Source organism: Bos indicus, chromosome 1, assembly GCF_029378745.1.
Source record: "Bos indicus isolate NIAB-ARS_2022 breed Sahiwal x Tharparkar chromosome 1, NIAB-ARS_B.indTharparkar_mat_pri_1.0, whole genome shotgun sequence".
NCBI lineage: Eukaryota > Metazoa > Chordata > Mammalia > Artiodactyla > Bovidae > Bos > Bos indicus.
Window position 1 is genome coordinate 149533881 of NC_091760.1, and position 27112 is coordinate 149560992.

The 27112-nt window shown below is 46.4% G+C and overlaps 1 protein-coding gene and 1 long non-coding RNA gene across 6 annotated transcripts in view; one reads left to right on the top strand and one right to left on the bottom strand.

Annotated features, from left to right (window-relative positions):
* HLCS (holocarboxylase synthetase) overlaps nucleotides 1-27112 on the bottom strand; it is a 214270-nt gene that overhangs the window by 180973 nt on the left and 6185 nt on the right. For 2 of the 5 annotated variants that reach the window (XM_070796775.1, XM_070796777.1), the window contains exon 2: nucleotides 7603-7740. In XM_070796775.1, coding sequence (XP_070652876.1) covers nucleotides 7603-7740 — 138 coding nt within the window. Of the gene's footprint in view, nucleotides 1-7602; nucleotides 7741-11804; nucleotides 12054-22265; nucleotides 22417-22625; nucleotides 22844-27112 lie in introns of those variants that run through there. The other 3 variants (XM_019964095.2, XM_019964087.2, XM_019964078.2) reach the window with 3 other exon arrangements.
* On the top strand, nucleotides 12418-26760 carry LOC139185143 (uncharacterized). The gene is made up of 2 exons (XR_011568677.1): nucleotides 12418-22210; nucleotides 26454-26760. It is a non-coding gene; the product is annotated as an uncharacterized lncRNA (long non-coding RNA).

A 27112-nucleotide genomic window follows, 5' to 3' on the forward strand; every position in this document is an offset into this window, starting at 1 on the left:
TCCCTGTCATAACCGTTTTCTATTATGTGTGTTATTTAGAAGCCCGATAAGCATGTGAGGCCCAGCATCCACAGGGTACTATATTAGCATCCACAATTTTTCACTTTATATCCCTGTCCACCCCCCATGTTGGTAAGCCGACAAAGAACAGAAGTTTTAACAGACATCCCCAGAATGTCTCTTCCACCATGTCCCATGAGGCAGACAAATCACTAAGCTGAGCCCAGATTCAAGGGAGGGATATAAAATTCCACTTGTCCATTAAGAGGAAGGAATCTGCAGCCACCTTAAACCAAATCTATAACACGGGTTTCAGCCAGCTCATTCACTCCTCCACTCCGTGTAGAAATGGCACGTCCTGAGACGGCTGTGTTCTCTCTGCCTGGTCCCTGCGTGGGAAAGAAGCGTGGAGCAGACCCAGCTTGAAACAGCAGCCAGAGACCTGCTCAGCCTCATGTGCGACATGAGCAAAAAACGAAGATTTGCTTTTAGAAACCACCGAAATTCTGAGGTCACCTGTTCGTTCCAGCCAAGCTGACTCCAACAATGTGCAAAACTGCATTCTTTAAAATAGGGGCCCCTCTACCAGCCCCTCCTGCCATAATCCCCATCTCCAGGAATGACCCCCAATCCACCCAAAAATCCATCATCATCTCCTAAAAAAGCTCCTAACTCGGTCTCCACACCTCTCCTCCCTGCTACCAATACTCTGCAAGGTTCATCTCTTCCCACACAGGGTACAATCCATTCCAGGTTTGCCTCCCCCAGATCCAGTCTCCAATCTGCCTGCATTATGATCTTTAACATACGAATCTGCTCATTCTGCTTTAAAAAAGAAAAAGAAATGTTTTAGCCTGCTGTCCACAGGATAAAGTCCAAATTCCCAATTAGTGTATATAAACCTTTATAATCCGTGTACCCTATGTATTTGCCATACTATTAAAGAACATTTAATTCTGATACATAGAAAACCAGAAAAACAAATAGCATGAATTTCATGGATATTGTCAGTCACTTTTAAGATGTGATGAAGACAAGCAAAAGGAACATATGTGTGCTAAACACTGATAAAAAGAACAAAACAGAAAACAGTATTGCTCCCAAGCAGAAAATCAAGGATGGACCAAGTAAATCCTAGGTAATAGTAAGACACGGATCTGCCACCTCCCAACTGACCACCTCCCAGTTAAAAAGTGAAAGTGAAAGTCACTCAGTTGTGGCTAAGTCACTTCAGTCGTGACCGACTCTTCATGACCTCATGGACTGTAGTCCACCAGGCTCCTCTGTCCATGGGACTCTCCAGGCAAGAATGCTGGAGTGGGTTGCCATGCCATCCTCCAGGGGATCTTCCCAACCCAGGGATCAAACCTGGGTCTCCTGCATTGCAGGAAGATTCTTTACCATCTAAGCCACCAGGGAAGCTCCAGTTGACAGTTATGTCATCCCTAAATCAGCCACCCATTAGGGTTCCATGCATATTCTGCCTAGAAACAGGTAAAACACACAGCTTCTCTGCAGGTCACTGGTAAGCCACAGCTCTTCCAGACACCCTGACATCCTGAATCTCCCCAACAGAGCAAGCGTGTGCTGGCCACAGGCAGCCTCCACCTGCAGAGTCCCTGTGACGGTATCCTCAGCGGGCAGCCGATGTGGCAGACAGAGGCAGAATGTGTCAACCTTGCCTAGCTCAGGATTCAGGTGTGCAGTCCTTCCACCCCTCAGGAGCCCCATTCCAAGTGTTAACAGAACCCAGAACTGTTTCTTGCTTATATTTTGAATTAATTAATAGACTGTGCAATTTGAGCATCTTAACTTGGTCTGAGAGCCTCTCTATTCCGTGACCACTGGGTAATGTGACCATTTGGTAAAGTTGGTAATGTTTGGTAATGGAAAGCTATCACTGGTAATGTTGATTGGTAATGTTCTGGAAAGCTATCACTGCACCAATGTAATTTGATGCACCACAGGGTCACAAAATGAGTTGGACATGACTTAGCAACTAAACTAAAATAACAATACTCCAGCCACACCTTCGGAGAAGGCAGTGGCACCCCACTCCAGTACTCTTGCCTGGAAAATCCCATGGACAGAGGAGCCTGGCAGGCTGCAGTCCATGGGGTCACGAAGAGTTGGACACGACTGAGCGACTTCACTTTCACTTTTCACTTCCATGCATTGGAGAAGGAAATGGCAACCCACTCCAGTGTTCTTGCCTGGAGAATCCCAGGGACGGGGGAGCCTGGTGGGCTGCCGTCTATGGGGTCGCACAGAGTCGGACACGACTGAAGCGACTTAGCAGCAGCAGCAGCCACACCTTTCCCCTCTGGCCTTCCCCTGACCCACTCTGTCAACTCATGTTAATTAGACTCCAATTGGGAGTTCCCTTCTGGTCCAGGGGTTTAAGACTGCCTTCCAAAGCAGGGGACCTGGGCTCGATCCGTTGTCGGGAAACTATTAATAAGATCCCTTGTGCCACGAGAGCTTCCCCGGTGGCTCAGCTGATAACAAACCTGCCTGCAATGCAGAAGACCCTGGTTCGATCCTTGGGTCAAGACGATCCCCTGGAGAAAGGATAGGCTAACCACTCCAGTATTCTTGGGCTACCCAGGTGGCCCAGATGGTAAAGAATCGGCCTGCAATGCAGGAGACCTGGGTTGGGAAGATCCCCTGGTGAAGGGAATGGCCACCTACAGCAGTATTCTTGCCTGGAGAATTCCATAGACAGAGGAGCCTGGCGGGAAACAGTCCATGAGGTCTCAAAGAGTCAGACATGACTGAGCGACTTTCACTTCACTTTGTGCCATGAAGCAACTAAGCCTACGCACTGCAATCAAGAGCCAATGCAGCCAAAAACAAATTTAAAAAAACTGTTTAATTAGACTTCAATTGTCCCCAAGTACAAACGCTCTGTGTGCCTCCGTACCTGCCTAGAAAGCCCTTTCCTCCTCCTTCACCTAATTCTTATTTTTCCTTAAAACCTCAGCTGTTGTGCCCACCCTGAAAGTCCTTCCTGACATCACCCCATCTGGATAGGTTCACCATCTTCCCCTGTACTTGCTTTCCCAGAGCACTTATCACAGTGAACTTTAATTGTTCATTTACTTAGCTGTCTTCTCCCCTCACACTGTGAGCTCCTTAAGATGACTGTGACTCTCATTTCTGAATGCATTTTTTTCCTTTAAGTCTTTATTGAATTTGTTACAATATTGCTTCTGTCTTACCCTTTTGGTTTTTTGGCCACAAGGCACAGGGAATCTTAGCTCCCAGACCAGGAACTGAATCCACACTAGTCTTAACCACTGGGCTGCCAGGAAAGTCCCTCTGAGTGTTCCTTTCATCTTCAAATGACATACATCCAGCCCTAGAACATAATCTGACACATAGCAGGCACTCAATAGCCCTTGGATGCATGCATGAAGGCCTTTACAGAATGCAAAGAACATGAGTGAATTTTCTGCAACAAAAAAACTGTGTAAGTTCTTTGGGTCACCAACTCTTACTAAACAGGACTGCTAATATAAGCACAGAAGACACTCAAAATTGAGCTGAATCTGCCATGACTCATTGGTATCTCTTATGGCACTTATGAACAGGAATACTGTTCAATAAATATCTGTTAGTGAAAGAATGACGAAGTGAAAATATGAATGTGTGAATGCTACAGTTTTTAAACTGACTTCCTGAAATTCATTTTTTTTATTGTCAGGGGGTCTGTAGAATGACCACAAAGGAGATATTAAAAATCCGCAAAGGTGCCATTTTTCAATAGCTGTAGGAGTGGTACTGTCCTAAAAATGGGAAAGAATTTTATCAAGTTCAAAAGTCTTTCCTCAATAACATATTTGCTATTAAATATCTTAGGGTCCTATCAAATTCAAATGACTTGAGAGTTAGGTGAAATACATAGATTCATGAACACCCCCAAGCTGCAAAATCCCATTAAGCAATAAACCTGAATGGGAACAGCAGACGTAGAAGACAGAGACCTGTGAAATCAACTCCTTTTTTAAGATCTGAAGTCCAGTTTACAAAACAGAGCTGTGTAAGTTCTTTGGGTTATCAACTCTTGGGTCATCTGAGCAATAAATAGCCATGGTGGTCCAAAATATGGCTCTAGACAGCTCTAGCTCCTGGTTGCAAAATCCACTAAACTCTCTGATCACAAATAAGATGACTTAACTGGAGAGTACCCTTGGTGGATAGGCATCTTTTTGCCCCCAGAATTAAGTAACCACTGGGATATTCCAGTGTTGGTAGTCCAGTAGTGCCTGCCAATGCAGAGGGCACAAGCTTGATTCTTGGTCTGGGAGCTAAGATTCCACATGTTGCAGGGCAACTACGCCCGTGCGCCCCACAACTACTGAGCCCAAGCACCCTGGAACCCACGCTCCACAACAAGAGAAGTCGCCTCAAAGAGAAGCCCTCATCAGCCGCGACTAGAAAGTAGCCCCCCACTCGCCGCAACTAGAGAAAGGCTCAAGCACAGCCAAAAGTATATAATTTATCTAAAAATTTTAAAAGCTCTGTAGGTTTTTTAAGGAGGAGGGCATGACAACCCACTCCAGTATTCTTGCCTGGAGAAGCCCTATGGACTGAGGAGCCTGGTGGGCTACAGTCCATGGGGTCACAAAGAGACGAACACGACTGAGCGACTAAACACAGCACAGGTGATTTAAAATAATAAAAAGAATTAGGTAACAGCCATGAGGAGAGATCTTAAATCGACCTTAGAAGGTAAACTAAATGAGAGAGCTGCGGCAGAAATGCTAATCATCTCCCAACATCTAGTCTTTCTTTCTCCCTTGTTGTAACAGAACTCCAGGTCTTCACAGAATCCATGGCTGCCCAGCTACGGACTGCATTTCTCCACCTCCCTCCAGCTGGGAGACATGTGATGTGAAGCTCCTGGATGACAGCCTCAAAGAGGAATGCGTTGGTCCCCACCTTCCCTGTCTTTCTCTATTCTGAGGGCTGGAATGCAGATCAGGTTAGGGGGTGGGGGTCGGGGTTGGGTAGCAGGAGCCCAGCCTCCACCAAGAGAGAGAACAGGATGATGGCAGAGGGGAGGCAGCCTAGCAACAGGGCAGAAAGGGGCTGGGTCCCTGGGTGGCCTTCCAGAGCAGGACCTTCCCCCTCAGAGACAAGTTCGCTTCTACCTTGTCTGAAGCACTTCGGGCTAGGCATCACTCATTACAACAGCTTAGCCTGGACCTTGGGCTTCCCTGATGGCTCAGACAGTAAAGACTCTGCCTGCGATGTGGGAGACCTAGGTTCGATCCCTGGGTCGGGAAGATCCCCTGGAGGAGGGCATGGCAACCCACTCCAGTATTCTTGCCTGGAGATTCCCATGGACAGAAGAGTCTGGGGGGCTACAGTCCCTGGGGTCGCAAAGAGTCGGACACAACTGAGTGACTTTAACAACAGCCTGTACCTTACCTAATACAGTAACCATGTTCCTTAAGATACTATGTGTATAGAGATACACATTAGGCAACAATGACCCATGAAAATTAAGAGCACAGTGGGTCATACTTTTGTGTTAAAAAAGGAATCTGTGCATATGTGATATTTTATATAGTTGCAATATTTTAGAAATTTTGGCACAGATTTTAAGTTGAAATCTTACTAGATATATACAACATTAGAATACATAAGAAAACTTCAGAGACTTCCCTGGTGGTCCCGCAGGTAAGACTTCACCTTGCAATGCAGAAAGGGCAGGTTCTATCCCTGGTTGGGGACTAAGATCCCATACCCCTTGTGGCCAAGAGACGAAAACATGAAACAGAAGCAATATTACAACACATTCAATGAAGACACTAAAAAATGGTTGATGTCAAAAAAAAAAAACTTTAACCTTTAATCATATAACTTCGATTTTCTTCTCTTTAAAAATGACCATAATATAAAACTGTAAGCACTAGAGGTAATAAAACACCAAGCAGGGGCTCAATAAATGGTATGATTATTATCCTAAGTATATATAGAGCTTAATAAACAGCAGGAACTGGCAGGACAAAAATGTCATGTCCTAGCACACTAGGTTACTGTCAGACCACCACCTGCAAAACTCTAAATCCCTCCTGAGCCCCAAACGAGGAGAGGTTCCTGCTCTCCTTTACTTTTTCCTATCTGCTCTTATTTCCATCCACCTTGAGTTCTAGTCAATTATTTCCAGTCTTATTTCTCTCTTCCTTTTCATTCATCCCAACACAATGTCTTCAAGACAGTGTTGTGAGATGGAGGTCCAGTGGCCATGGGTGTCTTCAGCAAAACACCTCCTGGATTGTTCACGCCACAGGCAGGAAGCATACAATGGGTGAGTGAGGGCAGAAAGGACTCACCCCAGATGCCAGCAGAAGCAGCCTATAAGCGGGTGGGGGCTGGGAAGGAGTTAGAGTCAGGCACCCATGAGCCTGAGAGGTGACAGCCCCGGGGAGAAGGCATCCATTGAGAGCTTACACCAGAGGGTGTGTGTCCAGAAAGATGACAGGCCGTCTCAAGGAAAACCCACAAAGGAGACCCAAGGCATGATCATGCCATTTTCAGATTCAACAAAAAGATAATGAAGAGGAGGATGCAATGAGGAGGAATGGAAGGGAAGGAATAAAATCTGGGACATGTGGACAGTGGATTTAGCAGAAAGAAAGGAATTAGCAGAACTAGTCACTGACTGGCAGGAAGGAGGCAGGAGGAGGGGAAAGGACCCACAGGCTGGAGTGTTCATCTGAGATTTTCTTTTTTTTTCATCCAGGAAATAAATACAAACCACCGGTTTGGGACACGTTACTGAGTTTGAAGTGCCTTCAGAATACTCAGGGTGAGACATCCAGGAGAACACAGTGATAGAAATGAGCTGATTTGGGCAGCAAGAAGCTGTGGGGCTGGACTAGATGACCTAGGGAGAGACCTGAGCGCTGCTGCCCAGTAACATACCACAAGCCAGAGACACAGCTTAAACACAGGTAGCGCTTTTTTTTTGGCTGTATCATGCAGCATGTACGATCTTAGTTCCCGAACTAGGGACCTAAGTGCCCCTACAGTGAAAGCATGGAGTCTTAACCACTGAACCACCAGGGAAGTCCCCAAATATAGATATATAAATAGATATATAGATATATGTATGTATGTATTTGGATATATATGTATTTGGCTGCACAGAATCTTAGTTCCCTAACCAGGGATCCAACCTGGGCCCCAGCAGTAAAAGCACTGGGTCCAAACCACTGGACTGCCAGTGTCCCTACTAATATATTTTTATCTAACCCAAAATAGGGCTTCCCTGATAGCTCAGTTGATAAAGAATCTGCCTGCAATGCAGGAGACCTGGGTTCGATCTCTGGGTTGGGAAGATTCCCTGGAGAAGGAAATGGCAACCCACTTCAGTATTCTTGCCTGGAGAATTCCAGGGACAGAGGAGCCCGGTGGGCTACAGCCCATGGGGTCACAAAGAGTCAGACCAGACTGAGCAACTTGACACTTTCACTTTCAACCCGAAATATCCAAAAAGAAAGCAAATCAGGCAAGCCAAGAAAGAGCACTCATGTAAAATAACAAATTCAGTTTTGATAATGGTTGACAAATGACAAACACGGTACTCACAGTTTCCGAAGAGGATGCCGGTGTCTGTAAATTCTCACCTTGCACCCAAATGCTCTCTGTCACAAAGGCGATGTGCTCTGCTTCAAGTATAAAAGGAGATACCAGGAACAGGGCCCATTTGTTTAAGTCATCAATGGACTGGATGGAGGGAAAGAAACACAATTCAATAGAGGATTCAGTATGACTTCAAAAACAACTGTCCCTTATATTAACATCTAGGACGTCCTCGCCTTTGTAATTCCAGGTGGCATATACATTAAGGCCATCCGATGCTCTCCTGTACACTGCATTAACTCACATTTTTTTGTTGTTGAGCTGAAAGTTGCTCAGTTGTGTCTGACTCTTTGTGACCCCATGAACTACACAGTCCATGGGATTCTCCAGGCCAGAATACTGAAGTGGGTAGCCTTTCCCTTCTCCAGGGGATCTTCCCGAACCAGGTATCGAACCAGGGTTTCCTGCATTGCAAGCTGATTCTTTACCAACTGAAGCCTAGTTGTTGCGCTGTGACCATATAAATAGCTGCAAAATCCCATGGACAGAGGAGCCTGGCAGGCTACAGTCCAAGGGGTCGCAAAAGAGTTGGACACGACTGAGCGACTAAACAACAAAGAACAACATCCTTCAGTGACCCATGACAGCTTTCACTTCTTCTGTTACTTGTTAGGGCTTCCCTGGTAGCTCAGTCGGTAAAGAATCTGCCTGCAGTGCAGGAGACCAGTGTTCATCCAAGCAATTAATTCTGAAGCTTATTCCCACCATTTCTTACTGCCGAGCACATGTAGGAGTTTTCCAAATTACTATTTTGAAGTACATTTAAAGGTGAGGTGGCTCAGAAGTACATGCTCGTCAGCAGAAGCTTGTTACTGACAGTTGCCCAAAGAGCTGTTCTTCCATCTCCTCCAGCCGTGACAGTGTCAAGATCAGTTAGCAGATGGGCTGTGATCACTGACTTCTGCTTGCCCCCTGAAATCTCTCTAGAAAGACTGTACATTAATGTTAAAAGGCTTTAAGACAAGGCACATCCAGAGCAGAAAAAGCTGAAAGCTAAAGTTGCAAGTGGGGTGCCTTCTCATCATCACCCACCCCCAAAAAGGGCATTTGGGTCAAGTTCCATAGGGTTACTTGTCAGTTCAAACCTGCCCTTGCTGGGAAGATTGGAAAGTTATTTTCACGGGTCCTAGTAACCTGGCACAAAGCAGAAGCTTAATAAATATCTGTTGAACCAATCAGTGAATGAAAATGAGAGAGAATAACTCCTATGGGTAAACGTAATTATTTGATGGTAGTTAAAAACAAAAACCAGGTTGTAGGAACTTGCCTGGTGGTCCAATGGTTAGGAATCCACCGGCCAATGCAGAGGACAAGCGTTTGAGCCCTGGTCCGGGAAGATCCCACACGCCTTGGGGCAACTAAGCCCGAGGAACCACAACCACTGAAGCCCACACACCTTAGAGACCGTGCTGTGCAGCAAGAGAAGCCACCACAACTAGAGTAGCCCCTACTCACTGAAACTGAGGAGCAGACCCCACTCGCTTGCAACTATAGAAAGCCCGAACAGCAATGAAGGCTCAGTGCAGCCAAAAATAAGTAAAAATTTTTTAAAAGAGCAAAATAATTTAAAAGATTGTCCACTTTACCCATAGAAAATATGTACATTAAACAAAAAGCTTCAAAGTTCCAGTTTGTATAAACTATCTTTGGTGATACTTAATTCTTGCAGGACCTTTGATTACATAAACATACACATATGGTACTTTTATGCATCTGATTTTAAGTATATAAAATACGGAGACCGCAAAGGCATAAGATTCAGTTCTGTAAAGTTACTTCGGCCCAGGGAGACTGACAATAAGGTATCCATTGAACCAAATCATCAGCCCCAGGGTATTTTCAGTCTTAAAATAACAGTAGCTAATCATAAATAACCAAACTTCCCAATTGCAGGCTTCAAACAGAGCTTAATTAAGCCCAGCAACCACTACTTTATTCAGTGAAACATTGAGTAACTATTACAGGTCAAGCTGCTAAGCCAAACAGACCCAATTTCTAGGGAGAAAAAGATAAAAATTGGACATAATGAAAAATAATTTTTAAAAGAATATATATATATAACTGAATCACTTTGCTGTACAGCAGAAATTAACACAACATTGTATATCAACTATACTTCAATTTTTAAAAAATGAAAATAAAAATGAGGACTTCCCCTGTGGTCGAGTGGCTAAGACTCCGCACTCCCAATGCAGGTGGCCCAGGTTCCATCCCTGGTATAGGAACTAGATCCCACATGCCAAAAGGAAGGATCCCACATACTACAAAGAAGATCAAAGATCCTGTGTATTTCAACTAAGACCCAGCACAGCCAAATAAATAGTTTTTTAATGAAAAAAAAAAACCTCACAATGAAAAAAAAGATAAAAACTGGAATTTCATATTTGAATTTGAATTTCATATTTGAAAGGCGACTTAAAGTCTATGAGGATACAGAGCTAACTGGTCACATCTAGTGTGGACTAGGGGACATCTCTGTGAAATAGTGATTTCTGGGCAAAGCTCTAAGAAGGACAGCAAACAAAAACCCAAAAGCCCAAAACCGGTTTAGCCCAGGTACCCCTAAACCCAGCTAGAGCAGTAAGCAAGGGCTGAAAAGCTTTAGTTAACAGTTATCAAAGTTAACAGAAGCCCAATGAAGTCATGGAGATGTGCAAAAGTAAAACTGTCTCCCAAGAAAACTAAAGACATTTGCATCTCACTTCTCATTATTTTGGGATGTTCAAAATTTCTACTCTAAATTTTTAAGTAAATGAATCCAGTTTGGAAACCACTACTTATAAAAGAAGGGCTTCCCAGGTGGCTCAGCAGTAAAGTATCTGCCTGAAATGCAGGAGACGCAGGTTTGATACCTGGGTCAAGAAGATGGCAACCCACTCCAGTATTCTTGCCTGGAGAATCCCATGGACAAGAGGAGCCTGCAGTCCAAGGGGTGGCAAAGAGTCAAACACGACTTAGCAGCAACAAATTATAGAAAAATCCACCCTTGCATTTTTCATTATCATCTTTCTCAATCAGGATTCCTTAAAAGAATTAAGCCGTCCTTCGCTCAGGAATCTACTGAATGTAATGAATGAACATCTAGGCGATATTAGACACCCACTCTCTCAGAACTGACAAAAATCACTCATATTCTGTGTTATATAGTATATCAACAAGAATGGGTATTTTTGATTTGTAGCAGCAAAGTACAATGGCATACCTAAGCATAACCCCAACAAAATATTCAAACCTGGGATAAGAGTTTAATTTCCGCACGCTTTTACACACACAAAGAAAAACTCATTTTAATGCCAAGAGTGATCCAACTTTTCACGAGGAAGAGCAAAGAGCAAGAAACCTTTAAAAGCAAAACACTTTTAAATGTTAATGACAGCAATATGGGTGATGTCCATGGCAATCTGCACAGCACTGCCCTCGCAAGCTCACTTCCAATAGCTGAGTGGAAAGAACTATTGTTCTGCAGAGATTAAAGCAACGGCCGCCCCAGGTCATCCTGTGAGTGACAGGGCCGGCTGAACTTGTACTTTAGGCTAAGTATTCGGCCAAGGCGACCGGACTGCATGCAAACCGAAAGCAAAAAGATGCAAAGATTAAAGAGTAGGTGCCCGGATTGGTACATGACGCAACTGACAGGAGCTGGGGGCAGGGCACTTTTTGTCACCACGGAAACAGGCGACAGAAAGCTGAGGATTTTGCTGTGCGTCTCTGGAGTCGGGTTCACCACATCTCCGGCCCAGGGCAGGCGAGAGACGATGGAGGGACTCGAGGCGGGCGCTGCTCAGGGGCTAATCGACTCTGCACAGGTACAGGGGTACACGCCGCTTCGGCACCGCCAAAACCAGGCGTCCGGACCCTCGCGCGGGCACCGCGTGGACAGGTGATCCGATCGGTTTCTGGCCCGATATTCCGGGCTCCCGAGGGCATCGCGTGCAGGGCAGGCCCCGAAGCTGGTCCTCCTGGGACCCCACGGCCTCACGAGGCCTCCAGGCAAGCGGAAGGGGCCCGCTGGCCGCACACACCAGGGCCGATCGCGGGGTCCGGGCTGGGGGGCGCTCCCGGCTCCCTGCCAGCCCCGCGGCCGCGTGCCTCCGACCGAGCCTGCCCCCGGCCCCTCACCACCGGCCGCGCACCCAGCGCCCGCCCACCTGGCTCTCGCCGACACAGAAGACCCGGCCGCCACGGCTAAGGCACACGCGGGAGCCCCGGGGCGGTGCGGCCGCGCTGCAGAAGGTGAAGGAGCAGCGCGAGGCGCGCAGCCGCTGCACCGTGGCGCGCACGAGCGCGGCCGGCCCGCGCCCCCAGCGCGCCCACAGGTACAGGTAGCACAGCGTGATGAGCATGGCCGGCCGGCCGGCGGCGGCAGAGCGCGGGCCCGGGACGCTTGCACTACCGGCCGGCCCTCCCGACCCCGCCCTCCCGGCCCGCCCCCACCGAGCGGCCCGCCCCCACCGAGAGGCCCTCCGGCCCCGCCTCCGCCCCGTCCCGGCCCGACCCCGCCCTCCCATCGGCCTCCCCGCGAGCGCCCGAGCGCCCGGCCCCGCCCTCCCATCGGCCCCAGACCCCGAGCGCCCGAGCGCCCGGCCCCGCCCTCCCATCCGCCCCGCCCGTGCACTCGAGCGCCCGGCCCCGCCCTCTGGCCGGCCCCGCCTCCCGCCCTAGAGAGCGCCCGACCCCTCCCGCCTTACCACCCTCCCGCCGGCCCCGCCCTCTCGTCGGCCACGCCCTCCCCCGCCCGGCCACGCCCTCCCGCCGGCCCACCTCTCCCGCCGGCCCCCATCTCCCGCCGAACGGAAGAGGCCGCGCCGCCGGAAGAGCCCGCGGGGTAGTTGGGGAGGGTGACGGAGGACGTGTTGATGGAGGGAGAAGGGCGGCTGGAACCAGAGGGAGGGAGGCCTGTGGGGAGGGCGGTTATGGAGGGAGAAGACAGGCAGTGCCAGGAGAGGTGAGTGGAAAGGGACCGGGGGAGGCCACTCTGGGGGGAGGCTGGGGGGCAACGTAAAGGAGGAAGAAGGCAGACGGCGCAGTAGGCTGGGGACCAAGGGGAAGCCCAGTGGCTGCCTGGCCGGGTTAAGCCAGAGTCCAGCCGTCCACCCTTGAGGGTTCGGACGCAGATTGAGGAAGGGGCTGATTAACCAGCGCCATACAAAAATAGGGAAGCCTTGCGTACTGCATCCACGGGGTCGCGAAAGAGTCCGACACGACTTAGCGACTGAACATTATCAGGGCCCAAAGTGGGTTGATACACACCAGCCATCCAGTCCAAGTGGGAAAAGACGAGACTTTTTATTAGATTATACGACGACTTCATCTCACACACTAGCAAAGTAATGCTCAAAATTCTCCAAGACAGGCTTCTACAGGAACTTCCAGATGTTCAAGCTGGGTTTAGAAAAGGCAGAGGAATCAGAGATCAAATTGCCAACATCCGCTGGATCATCAAAAAAGCAAGAGAGTGCCAGAAAAACACCTGCTTTATTGATTATGCCAAAGCCTTTGACTGTACAGATCACAACAAACTGTGGAAAATTCTTCAAGAGATGGGAATACCATACCACCTTACCTGCCTCCTGAGAAATCTGTATGCAGGTCAAGAAGCAACATTTAGAACTGGACATGGAACAAAAGACTGGTTCAAAATTGGGAAAGGAGTATGAAATGCTGGACTGGATGAAGCACAAGCTGGAATCAAGATTGCTGAAAGAAATATCAATAACCTCAGATACACAGATGACACGAGAACTAAAGAGCCTTTTGATGAAAGAGGAGAGTGAAAAAGCTGACTTAAAACTCACATTCAAAAAACAAAGATCATGGCATCTGGTCCCATCACTTCATGGCATATAGATGGGGAAACGATGGAAACAGTGACAGACTATTTTCTTGGACTCCAAAATCACTGCCAATGGTGACTGCAGCATGAAATCAAAAGACACTTGCTCCTTGGAAGAAAAGCTATGATCAACCTGCTGCTGCTGCTGCTAAGTCGCTTCAGTCGTGTCCGACTCTATGCAACTCCATAGACAGCAGCCCACCAGGCTCCCCCGTCCCTGGGATTCTCCAGGCAAGAACACTGGAGTGGATTGCCATTTCCTTCTCCAGTGCATGAAAGTGAAAAGTGAAAGTGAAGTCACTCAGTTTTGTCCTGTCCGACTCTTCGCGACCCCATGGACTGCAGCCTACCAGGCTCCTCCGCCCATGTGATTTTCCAGGCAAGAGTAGACAGCACATTTAAAAGTGGAGACATCATTACTTTGCCAGCAAAGGTCCATCTAGTCAAAGCTATGGTTTGACCAGTCATCATGTATGGATGTGAGAATTGGACTATAAAGAAAGCTGAGGGCCAAAGAATTGGTGCTTTTGAACTGTGGTCACCTGATGTGAAGAACTGACTCATTGGGAAGACCCTGATGCTGGAAAAGATTGAGGGCAGGAGGAGAAGGGGGCAGTAGAGGATGACATGGTTGGATGGTATCACCGACTCGATGGACATGAATTTAAGCAAGCTCTGGGAGTTGGTGATGGACAGAGAAGCCTGGCGTGCTGCAGTCCCCGGGATTTCAGAGTGGGACACAGCTGAGCAACTGAACTGAACTACACTTTCAAGCAAAAGGAATTTTAAGATAAAAGACATAAATTCACACAATGCAATAATAATATGTATTTCTGGACTCTCTTAGAATAAAGACAGGAAACAAGTGGAAGACAGAAGAGCACTACAAGGTGGCCTGCTGTTCTTAAATACGTGGGTCACCAGCCTAACTATGAGCATCCTATGACCAAGAGAGAAAGGGAAGCAGGATTCAATGTTCCTGTCCCCTCAGAGAATCATGGTGGCCCCTAAACCTGACAGGTTTCTCCCCTGGAACTTCATCTTTTTTTAAAGGCAGTATGTAAAGAACAGCGTCCTCAGCTCAAGTAGAGCAGAGGTTTTCTCTGTGTTACTTCCTGCCCCCACCTTTGCTGTAAATGGAGGGCAGATTGCAGGGAGGCCACTCCCAAGTCTGTCTTAATCCAGGGGCTTATTTTTAACATACCTGAACATTCATCTGCTTTAAAATAGCAGCATAGGGACTTACTGGTGATCCAGTGGCTAAGACTCTGCACTTACAATGTAGAGGGCCCAGGTTCGGTCCCTGGTCAGGGAACTGGATCCCTCATGCCGCCACTAAGACCCAACGAAGTCAAAGAAATAAATTTTAAAAAACAGCAGTATAGGGATTTCCCTGGTGGTACAGTGGATAAGAATTTGCCTGCCAATGCAGGGGGCTTGGGTTGGACCCCTGGTCCAGTAAGATTCCACCTACCACCAAGGCAACTAAGCCCAATAGGGAGCCACCATCTACTGAAGCCTGTGTGCCTAGAGCCTGTGCCCAGCAACCAGAGAAGCCACCACAATGAGAAGCCTTTGCGTTGCAATGACAAGTAGCCCCCACTTGGTGCAACTGAAGAAAGCCTGTGCACAGCAACAAAGACCCAGTGCAGACAAAATTAATTAACTCAATTAGAATCATTTAACCAAGTGACTAACCCTAATGCTTTATTAGAAGAGCTCGTCAAATAGCCTTCTTGGAGTTTGCTAAATTCTGGCTCAGCTAGAAATGCAGAGGTCACCTCATCTACCTGAAGGTCACAAGTAGCCCGAGTTTTTTCAAGTTCCTCAAGAACTTTGTGCCCTCTGCTTCCCAAAGACACCGTAACTCCATCTGGCCAGATGAGAACTTCAGAGGTTTGCACTTAGATGCTTTAGGAAGTCAGGGTCTCAGAAAACATCTTAAGAGGGACTTCTCTGGTGGTCCAGTGGTTAAGAATCCACCTTCCAGTGCAAGGGACAAGAGTTCCATCCCTGGTTGGGGAACTAAGATCCCACGTGCTGCAGGCCAGCTGAGCCCTTGTGTTGCAACTAGAGAAGCCTGTATGTCCCAACAAAGACCCAGTACAGCCCAAAAAAAAAATTTTTTTTTAAAGCAATGTGGTAAAATATGAGGATCTGCCAGTTCTGGGTTACAAAGCATGGGGACCATAAGGGACAGGATGAACTGAGAAGAGGGTAAGGTCCCTCTGAACCATTGAATTGAAGACCAGTGATACCATTCACACCCAGGAAGGAACTCAGTAAGGGAGGTAGAGAAGAGGAATAAGAGAAGTCACACAATAAGCCCCATTTATGATCCCATGTAAAATGATGGAAAGGGCTCAGAAAGGAGCTTAGCTCATCATCCCCAGACAGCAAAGGGGAAGGATGCAAAACTAAGATATCAGGGATCATACTGGGTATACGTGATTCATGTCATGTAGCCCCTCACTACTCAAAATGTGGTCCTTGGCTGTATCAGGATCACAGGGGCCTTGCTGTAAATGCAGAATCCTAAGCCCCACCCCAGAACCACTGAATCAGCATCTGCACTTGAAGAAAATCCCCAGGTGATTCACAGAGTTCAAGAAGCAGTGGTAAAGTCACCTCTGTCATTCCCTGCATCTGGGTAGTCTTAGACAAAGCTGTTACTTAAATCTTGCTAATTAGCAAATGCCCAGGCCCAAACCAACCACCACCACTACCCTTGCTCAAAAGTTAATTTTGTACCGTATGATCCAGCAGTCCCACTCCTAGGAGAGTATAATTCAAAGATACATGCACCCCAGTATTCACCAAAGCACTATTTACAATAGCCAAGACTTGGAAGCAACCTGAATGTCCACGAGAGATGAATGGATAAAGATACGGTACATATATACAATGGAATAGTATTCAGCCATTAAATGCCTTTTGTAACAACATAGATAGACCTAGACATTATCATACTAAGTGAAGTAAGTGAAAGACAAATATCCTAAGATATCATTTATACGAAAAAAGATATAAAGTTATTTACAAAGCAGAAACAGACATGCAGTTAGAAACAAAAATTTTTGTTAATTTGAGTCCCAGTATTTGAAAAGGTTTATTCCAAATAGGAAAAATTTATATTAAATGCCTTTTGAATTTCCCTAAATGATTTCTTATTATACAGTGAAGCTGAGAAATTTATTACATTAAAGGCATTTTATTTTGGTAAAAGTGAAAGTGAAGTTGCTCAGTCGTGTCCAACTCTTTGTGACCCCATGGACTGTGGCCTACCAGGTTCCACTGTCCATGGGATTTTCCAGGCAAGAATACTGGAGTGGGTTGCCATTTCCTTCTCCAGGAGATCTTCCCGACCCAGGGATTGAACCCAGGTCTCCCACATTGTAGGCAGATGCTTTACTGTCTTGAGCCATCAGGGAAGACCTATTTTTTTTTTTTTTTTTGGTAAACTTTGGTTATTTTTCTACTGTTATTACTGCTTCTAAAGTTTTATATTTATCAAAAGGACTCTACACCAGAGTTGTCTGTAATTAAAAATATAGATGACAGTAAAGACAAGATGTGAACTGTGACCCAAGAATTAAGTTTTCACATAAACCTATGATGATGACACATGTAATGCGTCATTATATCTTAATTATATAATTAATAGCTACCTGTGGCACAGTGGTAAAGAATCCATCAGCAATGCAGGAGCCATGGGTTTGATCCCTGGGTTAGGAAGGTTCTCTAGCGAAGGAAATAGCAACCCACTCCAGTATTCTTGCCTGAGAAATCCCATGGACAGAGGAGCCTGGCGGGCTACAGGCCATGGGGTGGCAAAGAGTCAAAGTCAGACACTAAACAACAACAAATACTAAGATAACAGCTAACTACCTGATCTTTCCGCAGTAAAAATAAACCATGACTATTATAGGTCAAGATAACACTGACTAGGAGAATCAACTGAATTTATTTACTATAAATCTTGCAACAATATGAAACATATATAAAATTGCCAAGAAAATGTTACTGTATTTTTAAAGAAGAAATCAGTTTTAAGATAAGGTTGTGAAAGTGGCTCAGTCATGTCCGACTCTTTGAGACCTCATGGACTATACAGTCCATGGACTTCTCCAGGCCAGAATCCTGGAGTGGGTAGCCTTTCCCTTCAGGGGATCTTCCCGACCCAGTAATCAAACCAGGGTCTTACCTGCATTGCAGGCGGATTCTTTACCAACTGAGCTATCAATACTAATTGAAACCGGAATTCAGTAGAGTGTCACTAAAGATTATCGAGGAAAGAGACACTCTCCAAAGGGAATGGGAAAGAAGGTTGCTTCCAAAGTCAGAACAATGAGATAGAAAACAATAGAATAACACATTCAAAATATTGAGGGAACTAGCTCAACCTAAAACTGTTGACCTCCCCAAACGATCACTCAAGTAGAGCACCAAAAAAAAAAAGATGTTTTCCGAAATGTGACTTCAGACTTCAGCTGACTACATACAGTCTCACTAGAGGATGTACTTTAGGAGGAAGATGGATGGATGGATGGATGGATGGATGGATGGAGATGTGGCATACGAGAATCAAGAGAGAAGAACGATAAAGTTTTCAGAATAAAGAATATTTTTGTGACCTCAGATAGGGGAGGACTAGTCGATCAAGATACCAAAACCAGAAGTTAAAGAAAAAAAGATTGATACATAAAATTAAAAACATCTATTAAGACACTATGGCTTTCCAGGTGGCTCCTGCCAAGCAGGAGTGAAAGTGAAAGTCGCTCAATCACGTCCAACTCTTTGCGATCCCATGGACTATACAGTCCATGGAATTCTCCAGGCCAGAATCCTGGAGTGGGTAGCCTTTCTCTTCTCCAGGGGATCTTCCCAACCCAGGGATCAAACCCAGGTCTCCCGCATTGCAGGCGGATTCTTTACCATCTGAGCCACAAGGGAAGCCAAGCAAGAGACTTAGGTTCAGTCTCTGGGTCAGGAAGATACCCTGGAGGAGGAAATGGCAACCCATCCCAGGATTCTTGCCTGGGAAATCCCATGGACAGAGAAGCCTGGCGGGCTACAGTCCATGGGTCACAAAGAGTCCAGGGGGACACAACTGAGCTCACATGCACATTAAGACACTATGAGAAAGACACAGTTCTAGAATGAAAAAGGTATTTGCAAAACACAAATCCTCAATAAAGATTCACTCCCTAGCCTATAATAAAGAATTCCAGGGACTTCCCTGGCAGTCCAGTGGTTATGACTCAGCCCTTCCACTGCATGGGGCTCAGGTTCAATCGCTGGTGGGAGAACTAGAATCCCTCATGCTGCCTGGCGTGGCCAAAAGAACAAAATTCCAAATCAGTAAGAAAAAGTCAGGGAAAAAAAGGGGGTGGTGGGGAGGTGTGCTAAAGACTTGAATAAGCTCTTCCAAAAAGCCATTTGGCAAATAAAAGGTGCTCAGGACTCCCCTGGTGGTCGAGTAGCTAAGACTGTGGTCTCAGTGCAAGGGGCCCAGATTCAATCCCTGGTCAAGAAACCAGATCTGACCTGCTACGACTAAGAGTTCCTGTGCCGCAACCAAAGAACCCGCCTGCCGTCATGAAGAGTGAAGATCCCACATGCCGCAACAAGGACCAGCGCAGCCAAATAAAGAAAAATAAATATTTAAAAAATAAATTTAAGAGGGGATGGTGGCAGACAGTGCAGGGTGTGCCACTTTGAGCCCCAAGGACAGCCATTTGCACCTAGATCAGATAAGCTAGGACTGCAGAGTTCAAGCACACCCACAGAGCTGCCGCAGGATGTCATCAAGATCTCCAGGGCAAACAGCTGGCTCTGGAAACACACCAAGCCTACTCCCATAGACAAAGGGGGCTTCTGACAGTGTATGGACGGCAGCAGAACCTCACTAATTCACTACTGTTTCAAGGAACAGTAATGAAAATCTAAAGTTAAAAACTAGAGTCTAAATGCAATGTGGTACGTAAGTAAAGAAGTGCTATGTGATATCCTGAACTGGATCTGAAACAGCAAAAGAACTGTAGTAGAAAAACTGGTGAAATCTGAAGTTTGTAGTTAATAGTATTGTGCTAATGTTAATGTATGTGGTTTGATAAACCCATGGTTGTATAAGATATTAACACTGGAGGAAGCTGAGCAAATGAACTCTGTACTATTTTTGCAACTTTGTGGTAGTCCAGAAGTATTTCAGAATAAGTTATGAAAATCAAAGGATGACCGTCCACTGAATTTCACTGGCATTTTTTCCCCCTTTCCCTAACTGGCCATGTCATCTTAAGGACATCATTTCATCTCTCTGGACCCTGGTTTTTCAACTGTTTAAAAAAAGCAGAAGGGAGACAAACCAGATCATCTCTAACTTCCCCTTCAAGCGCTAAAATTCTCAAAAAAATCCTAATACATTTACACCGTGATTCAATTTGCAAGGATTTGACTAGCAGTGACCTCATTTACCTCCATATCCCTGGGGTTTAGCACTGTGACAGCACAGTAGATGCTCCACAAACATTTCCTGACGCTAAACTGGCTCCTGACTTCCGTTTGTAAAGTGAAGTAAAACTGTTACCTCTTTCGCCCAGTTGGCCACTAGAGAGCGGAGTACTCACAAAATTTTCTCCATAGAAAGCAAACTTGTCTTCATCCAGCAGAGGGGAATGGTCGGTCCTTTATATCCCAGGCGCATAATAAAAGTTTTCCTGGTTGGGGAGGGGAGTCACCATCTGTGAAGAGTCACCTGCCCATCAGACAGGACCAGGACCGGCAGCTGGGCTGGTCAGTACCGTAAGTTTCCAGAACTAACAATGCCACGCTCCTTCAGAAAGCCCTTAGCAGCCTCAAAAGTCTAAACCACCTCAGTGGATCAGAGACTACACCACAAAGAGATGAGCTGCCCCTCACCCCCTCCAAGCACCAAGTTTGTCTTCTGAGCAATTCTGTCCCGTTTTCTGAAAAATCTCACTTTTAGAGGACGAGTTATTGGGGTCAAACGAATGAATGGGGAAATGGACTAAAACCATTACACTTTAAATGAGAAAAGGAATTCCCTGGTGGTCGAATAGTTAGGGCTGTGGGATTTCACTGCCGGGATTCGGGTTCAATCAGGGAACTAAGATCCTGCAAGCCACACAGCCAGGCCAAAAAAAAAAAAAAAAAAATTTTTTTTTTTAATGAAATGAGAAAGATTATTGGCAGCGCATCTCCCCACCCAGCCCAGGGCCCATCCAGGGCATATCTGAGCAATGAGAAGGGGCCAAGAAAGAACCAAGGGACAGGCAGACGGGCATCAAGGGACAACTGGAAGAGCAAAGGGACTGAAGGGTCAGAAGCTGAAGGGGCCCTAAGCCAGAGAGCTCTGGGAGTGTGCGTGGCATCCAGCAAAACACAGGTGAAGATGACTTAAAAGGCAGACTCACGTATACATACCTACAAGTGGATAAACAAGGTCTTACGGTATAGCAGAGAACTATATTCAGTATCCTATGATAAACCATAATGGAAAAGAATATTAAAAAAAAAAATTAAGGACTTCCCGGGCAGGCTAGTGCTTAAGACTTCACCTTCCAGGGCAGGGAGTTCAGGTTCAATCCCTGGCTGGGGAACTAAGATCCACATGCCTCGAGGCCAAAAAAATCAAAACAAAAGCAATATTGTACCAAATTCAATAAAGACTTTAAAATGGTCCACATCAAAAAATGTTATTAAAAAAGAATCTCCAAGTGTATAGAATCATAAAGATCATAAAACCAAGACATATCTTGGTTATGCATATCCAGTTATGCATATCACTGCATATCATGCAGCACTGCAATTATATGAAAATTCAAGAGTCATACTTGTACCAATCCTAAGTTTCATGGATCTTCCCCCAAAACAAACAAAGCAGACTCAGCCTGAAATGGCAGACACTGCAGTAACACCCAGGACAGTCAGGTCCTCTCCTTGTGGCTGAAAGTGCCACAAAAAGGGGCCGATGAATCACATCATAATTTTCTCTTTTCTCTCAGCCAACCTGAACATTTTCCCCTGGGAACTGCAACTTAGTGATTAGAGAAAGCCAAACCCTGCTTAAAAGGGAGGGGGTAAAAGTCATATACCTGTTATAAAGCATTGCTACTGGAAATTTCATGAGTCTGAAAGGGAAGTTCCATGGAAAGAGTGGATGGGGAAGCCAGGAGCTGTCATACAGCCCCTCACATCCCCAGCCTGGACTTTGCTTCCCGGTTTTCACTGAATTTGGTTCCCATAGAGGTACCACTACCAGGCTCCTCAGAGGCAAGGCTGCAATGTCCCCTTGTTAATCTCCCTTGCTCTGCAATCAACCTTGGATTTTTAAAAGGCCTCTATGCAAACCCTGCTTCTTCATCCCCAGAGCTTTAAGTCTATAAGAAAATAACAGTAAATCTGGTGGGGGAAAAAAAGAGAAATTCAGAGTGTAGAAAAGCAAGAAGGCATCTCAGGAACCACAGGGCCCTGAAGGGAGAAAAGAGCCATCTCCTGGAGAAGCCAAGGGCGGCGAATGCTGCCGAATTGGAACTTGGGACACAGCGCGCAGAGAGCAAGACTGCAGGCTGGAAAGCAGCCTGCACCCAGCCACCCATCAGGCATCTTGAAAACAGCAAAAGCCGGAGAGCAGGCCGCGATGGAACGACTGGTTTCTATAAATAAGTCTCTCTAGGTGGAGATCAAACAGCAAGATCAAAGGTAGGAAATCCGAGCCCTTGCTTGCCAACCCACGCGGGGCGCCCCAGCCCTTTACCTGGTTAAGAGGGAGCCCTCAGTAACAGGTGCCTGTGGGCCAAGCCCCGGGACCCCGCGGCCAGTGCACCCGATTGCGGCGGGGGGGGCGGGGGGGTAGAGTGGGGGCAGAGGCTTCCCCCCAAGGACAGAGCAGGTGGCTGCAGGGGCATGGGAAGCAGGCCGTGGGAAAGGCCGGGTGGAGATCCCCCTTGGTTGGGGCCCCGCTGCCCGGCACAACCCCAAATCCTGCCCGCTGCTCCGGCCTCCGCTGACCACATTGGCTGGGGTTTCTGGACGCTCCAGAGCACCGTTCCCACTGCCCTCCTCCGTCCCCCTTTCCGCATCGATCACCGCCTGGCCAGCCCCAGCATCCTCCTACCTGAAACCCTGAAATATTAGCTCAGGCCTTCAATGTTACTGGGCTTCCCTGGTAGCTCCGCTGGTAAAGAATCCGCCTGCAATGCAGGAGACCTGGATTCGATACCTGGATTGGGAAGATCCCCTGGAGAAGGGCAAGGCTACCCACTCCAGGATTCTGGCCTGCAGAGTTCCATGGACAGTCCACGGAATTGCAGAGTTCGACACGACTGAGCAACTTTCACTTTCAATGTCACTATGTCACCTCCGGGGGTGGCACAGGCCGCCTTCCAGCTGCCCTGCAACTCTGCTCGCCCACATCGCCCTTGCGGGTCCAGGGTGTCTGCCTCCCCTGGGGACGTGTGGAAGCCCTGGGGACGGGGACCCGGATCTGTGTTCCCAGCTCACAGTGAGGGTGGCCGAAGCTTTTGCTGAATGAAGGGGAGAGGAGAGGCGCCGCATAGGGATCCCCTCGGTAGGATGTTGGCTGAAGGAGGTGGACAGTAGAGAGCTGAACTTGTTTACTCAGTGGATTGCTGTTCCTCCCTGGCATTACTCCTCCTTTCAGTACAACTGAGAGCTGGATGTATTAACTAAGTCTTCCTTTACTAAGAGCAATAGGAGATTTCCATTGTTTCCCTAGGGTATGGTCCCTGCATGGTAGGTCTCTTCAGTAGTGTCCAGCTCTTTCTGACCCCATGGACTGCTCCTCTGTCCGTGGGATTCTCCAGGCAAGAATACTGGAGTGGGTTGCCATTTCATTCTCCAGGGGATCTTCCAGACCTAGGGATTGAACCCTTCTCTCTTACAGTTCCTGCATTGGCAGGGGGATTCTTTACATCACCTGGGAAGCCCACCCTAGGGATGAAGGAGCCTTAATTCTGCCATCTGAACCCTTCTGAACCCTTCCAACACAGCATTTTCAAACAAGGACTGGAGGTTTCCTCCTCTTTGGGGAAACAGGGAATTCATTATTGGGGGGTATGGGGGGAAGTGGACTGACACCTGGGATCGATTAGATACCCACAAAGGGGAAAGCAGTTGTCTCGACCTCCAGGGAAGTGCTTAGGGATGGTCCAAGGAATAAACTCCAGGTCAGAGAAAACCTCAAGCTGAGATCTCCACCACACCCGATACATTTTGACAGCTACAAAATAGTCCATGTTTGAGTATCCATGATCTGTTTAGCCATTCCTCTGGGTTTTTTTTGTTGTTGTTGTTTTTTGGTCAGGCCAATCGAGGGGCTTGGGATCTTAGTTCCCCACCAGTGATTGAAACAGGGCCTAGGCAGTGAAAGCACTGAGTCCTAACCACTGGACTGCCAGGGAGCTCCCAGGGACTACTGTAGAATGTGCACACTTAAGTCGCTTCCTGTACAAAAGTTTTCTCCACATCCTCACTAATACTTACTAATACTTGTTTTTTATGATAGCCTTTCTGACAGGTGAGAGGTGATATATCACCATGGGTCACTGTTTGTTTATTTAGTGAGTGAAATCGCTCAGTGTGTCCGACTCTTTGCGACCCCGTGGACTGTAGCCCACCGGGCTCCACTGTCCATGGGATTCTCCAGGCAAGAATACTGGAGTGGGTTGCCATTTCCTTCTCCAGGGGATCTTCCCGACCCAGGGATCAAACAGGTCTCCTGCATGTTTACCATCTGAGCCACCAGGGAATTGTTTGTTTAGGGGTTGTTGTTTTTGTTTTGTTTTGTTTTTTTTGCCTTACCGCCCAGCGTGCAGCATCCTCCTTCCCCAACCAGGAATTGAATCCGTGCCCTCTGCAATGGGTGTGCAGAGTCTTACCACTGGACCACCAGGGAAGTCCCTCATTGTGGTTCTGATTTAGAATTCCCTGAAGATTAGTGATATAGAACATTTTTGCATAAGTCTATTGGTCATCTGTATGTCTTTGGAAAAACGTCTATTTCTAAAGTCCTCTGCCCATTTTTTAAACACTTTTTTTTTAATGTTGAATTCTGTTTTTTTTTTTTTTTTGAGGACCCAAGTTACTACTATACCGTCAAAAAAATAAACTGTGGAATCAACCTCTGGGGCTATAATCACTGTATCACAGTGTCACTCATTTGGCTCTGGGTGTACAATACGAAGCACCTGCAGCTTAATATGCATTCACTTAGATATTAACTCCTTATAGACATACTGTTTGCAAATATCTTCTCCATTCCGTAGGCTATTTTCTCCTTTTGTCGATAGTTTCCTTCATTGTGCTAATGTCCACTGCCGTTTTTCAACTTTGGTATTACTGTATTTCCTACTGATTTTATGGGTTCTTTATATTGGGTTGGCCGAAAAGTTCATTCAGGTTTTTCCATAAGCTGTCATAATGTTATATTAAGGGCGTCAACGCTGGGCTGGTATATAGTTGTGGCTTTTTTTTTTTTTAATTTAGCTGTATGGGTTCTTAGATGCAGCACACAGGCTCTCCAGTTGTGGTGAGGGCTCCAGAGCATGCAGGCTTCAGGAGCTGCACTGCTCTGGGTTCAGTTGCACAAGGAAGCTTTGTTCCCCAACTAGGGATTGAACCCAAGCCCCCTGCACTACAGGGCAGACTCTACCAGTGAGCCACCAGGGTAGTCCCTGCTTATGGCACATTTTTAATCAGTTTAACATTTGCCTTTTAATTTTAAGATGATTTTTGAGGTATCAATTTTACATTTCAATTAAATAAAACCTCAATTTTTTTCATGACATTTACCATTGCTTTTATGTTTAAAGTCATCCCCAATTTCCCAAACTATAAATATTCCCTAGTAGTTATAATTTTTAAATGGTTACCTTTCAGATTAGCCATCATCTTGAAGGCCTCTTCCAATTAGAAAATTGTATGGTTTCTTGATTTTTATCTACATTGCTATTTTCAAATTCAACATGCAAAAACAGTAGACACCAGTGATGTTTTCAACTGCAACACATTCAAAAGAATTTCCAGTAACATATGTAAGGTACAAAATCTAGTAATAACATGAATATTATGTACCTAGCCCTCATTAAGAACTAGATTATTGCCAAATGAGCTTGATAGCTTACTGAAACTGCATTCATATAAAATCCTAGACTTTTTCTTTTTAAAAAAATCACTAATCCTAGACTTCCTTGGTGATCCAGTGGTTAAGAGTCTGTGCTTCCACCGCAGGAGGCGGAAGTTTGATCCACCATCCAGGGAAGTAAGATCCCACATGTCATGCACGTGGCCAAGACAAAACAAACAAAAAAAGTCACTGGTCCTAATTCTAGCTGTACTTTTGCTGCTGACATTTGAAACCAATGTCAACAGGTTTACTCCTGTTAAATTGTATCCTGTTGACCTGTGCCCCTTGGATTTAGTCAACTAGGACCTGCCATCCTAACTATTAACTACCTTCCAAGTTTACATCACCCATGAAATGCAGCACCTCCCCTGGAGAAGCTTGAAAATCAAATAAAATGAAGTGATAAACTGGTAAACACTCCATCCTGGCTATCCCTCTTTAAAGTATTACAATGCACATTAAAAGAAAAAAGAAAGAAATTATTGCCAACAATGCTATACTTCTTACCTACCTGCTATACTCCCTGCCTAACTATCCTCAATTTTATATATATATATATTTTTTTTTTAATTCATTTTTATTTATTTGGCTGCACAGGGTCTTAGCTGTGGTATGTGGGATCCAGTTCCCCAACCAGGGATCAAACCCAGGGCCCCAGCATTGAGAGATGAGAGTCTTAGCCACTGGACCACCAGGGCAGTCCCTCAATTTTATATTTTTATTTACTTTGTTTTTAAAAATCTTACTATAAGGACTTCCCTGGTGGCCCAGTGGTTAACAATTCGCCTGCCGTTTCAGAAAACACAGGTTTGATCCCTGGTCTGGGAAGATCCCACATGCCATGGAGCAACTAAGCCCGTGTGCCACAACTTCTGAGCCCCCGCTGCGAAGCCTGTGAGCCACAACTACCGAAGCCCGTGTGCCTGGAGCCTGAGCTCTGCAACAGGAGAAGCCCCCGCAACGGGAAGGCCTCCAACCATAACACAGAGTAGCCCCGCTCGCCGCAACTAGAGCAAGCCCACGGACAGTAAGGAAGACCCAGTGCAGCCAAAAATCAATGAGTAAATCCATAAACTTAATAAAAGAAAATCTTAATACAAATAAATACGTCCCTAAAAGCTCAAGTTTTTTAGCTTCAAAAATATTATTCAAAAAGGAACCTTCTAAGCCTTGTCACTAATTGTTTCTAAGCTTCACACATATAACTGTGCGTGTGCCCTAAGCCATTTCAGTCGTGTCCGACTCTGTGACCCTATGAACTGTAGCCCGCCAGGCTCCTCTGTCCATGGGATTTTCCAGACAAGAATACAGGAGCAGGTTGCCATTTCCCTCTCCAGAGGTTCTTCCCAACCCAGGGATCGAACCCTTGTCTCCTGTGTCCCCAGCATTGCAGAAAGATTCTTTACCCACTGAGCCACCTGGGAAGCCGCATAATTTTGCATAGCTGGACTTTATTC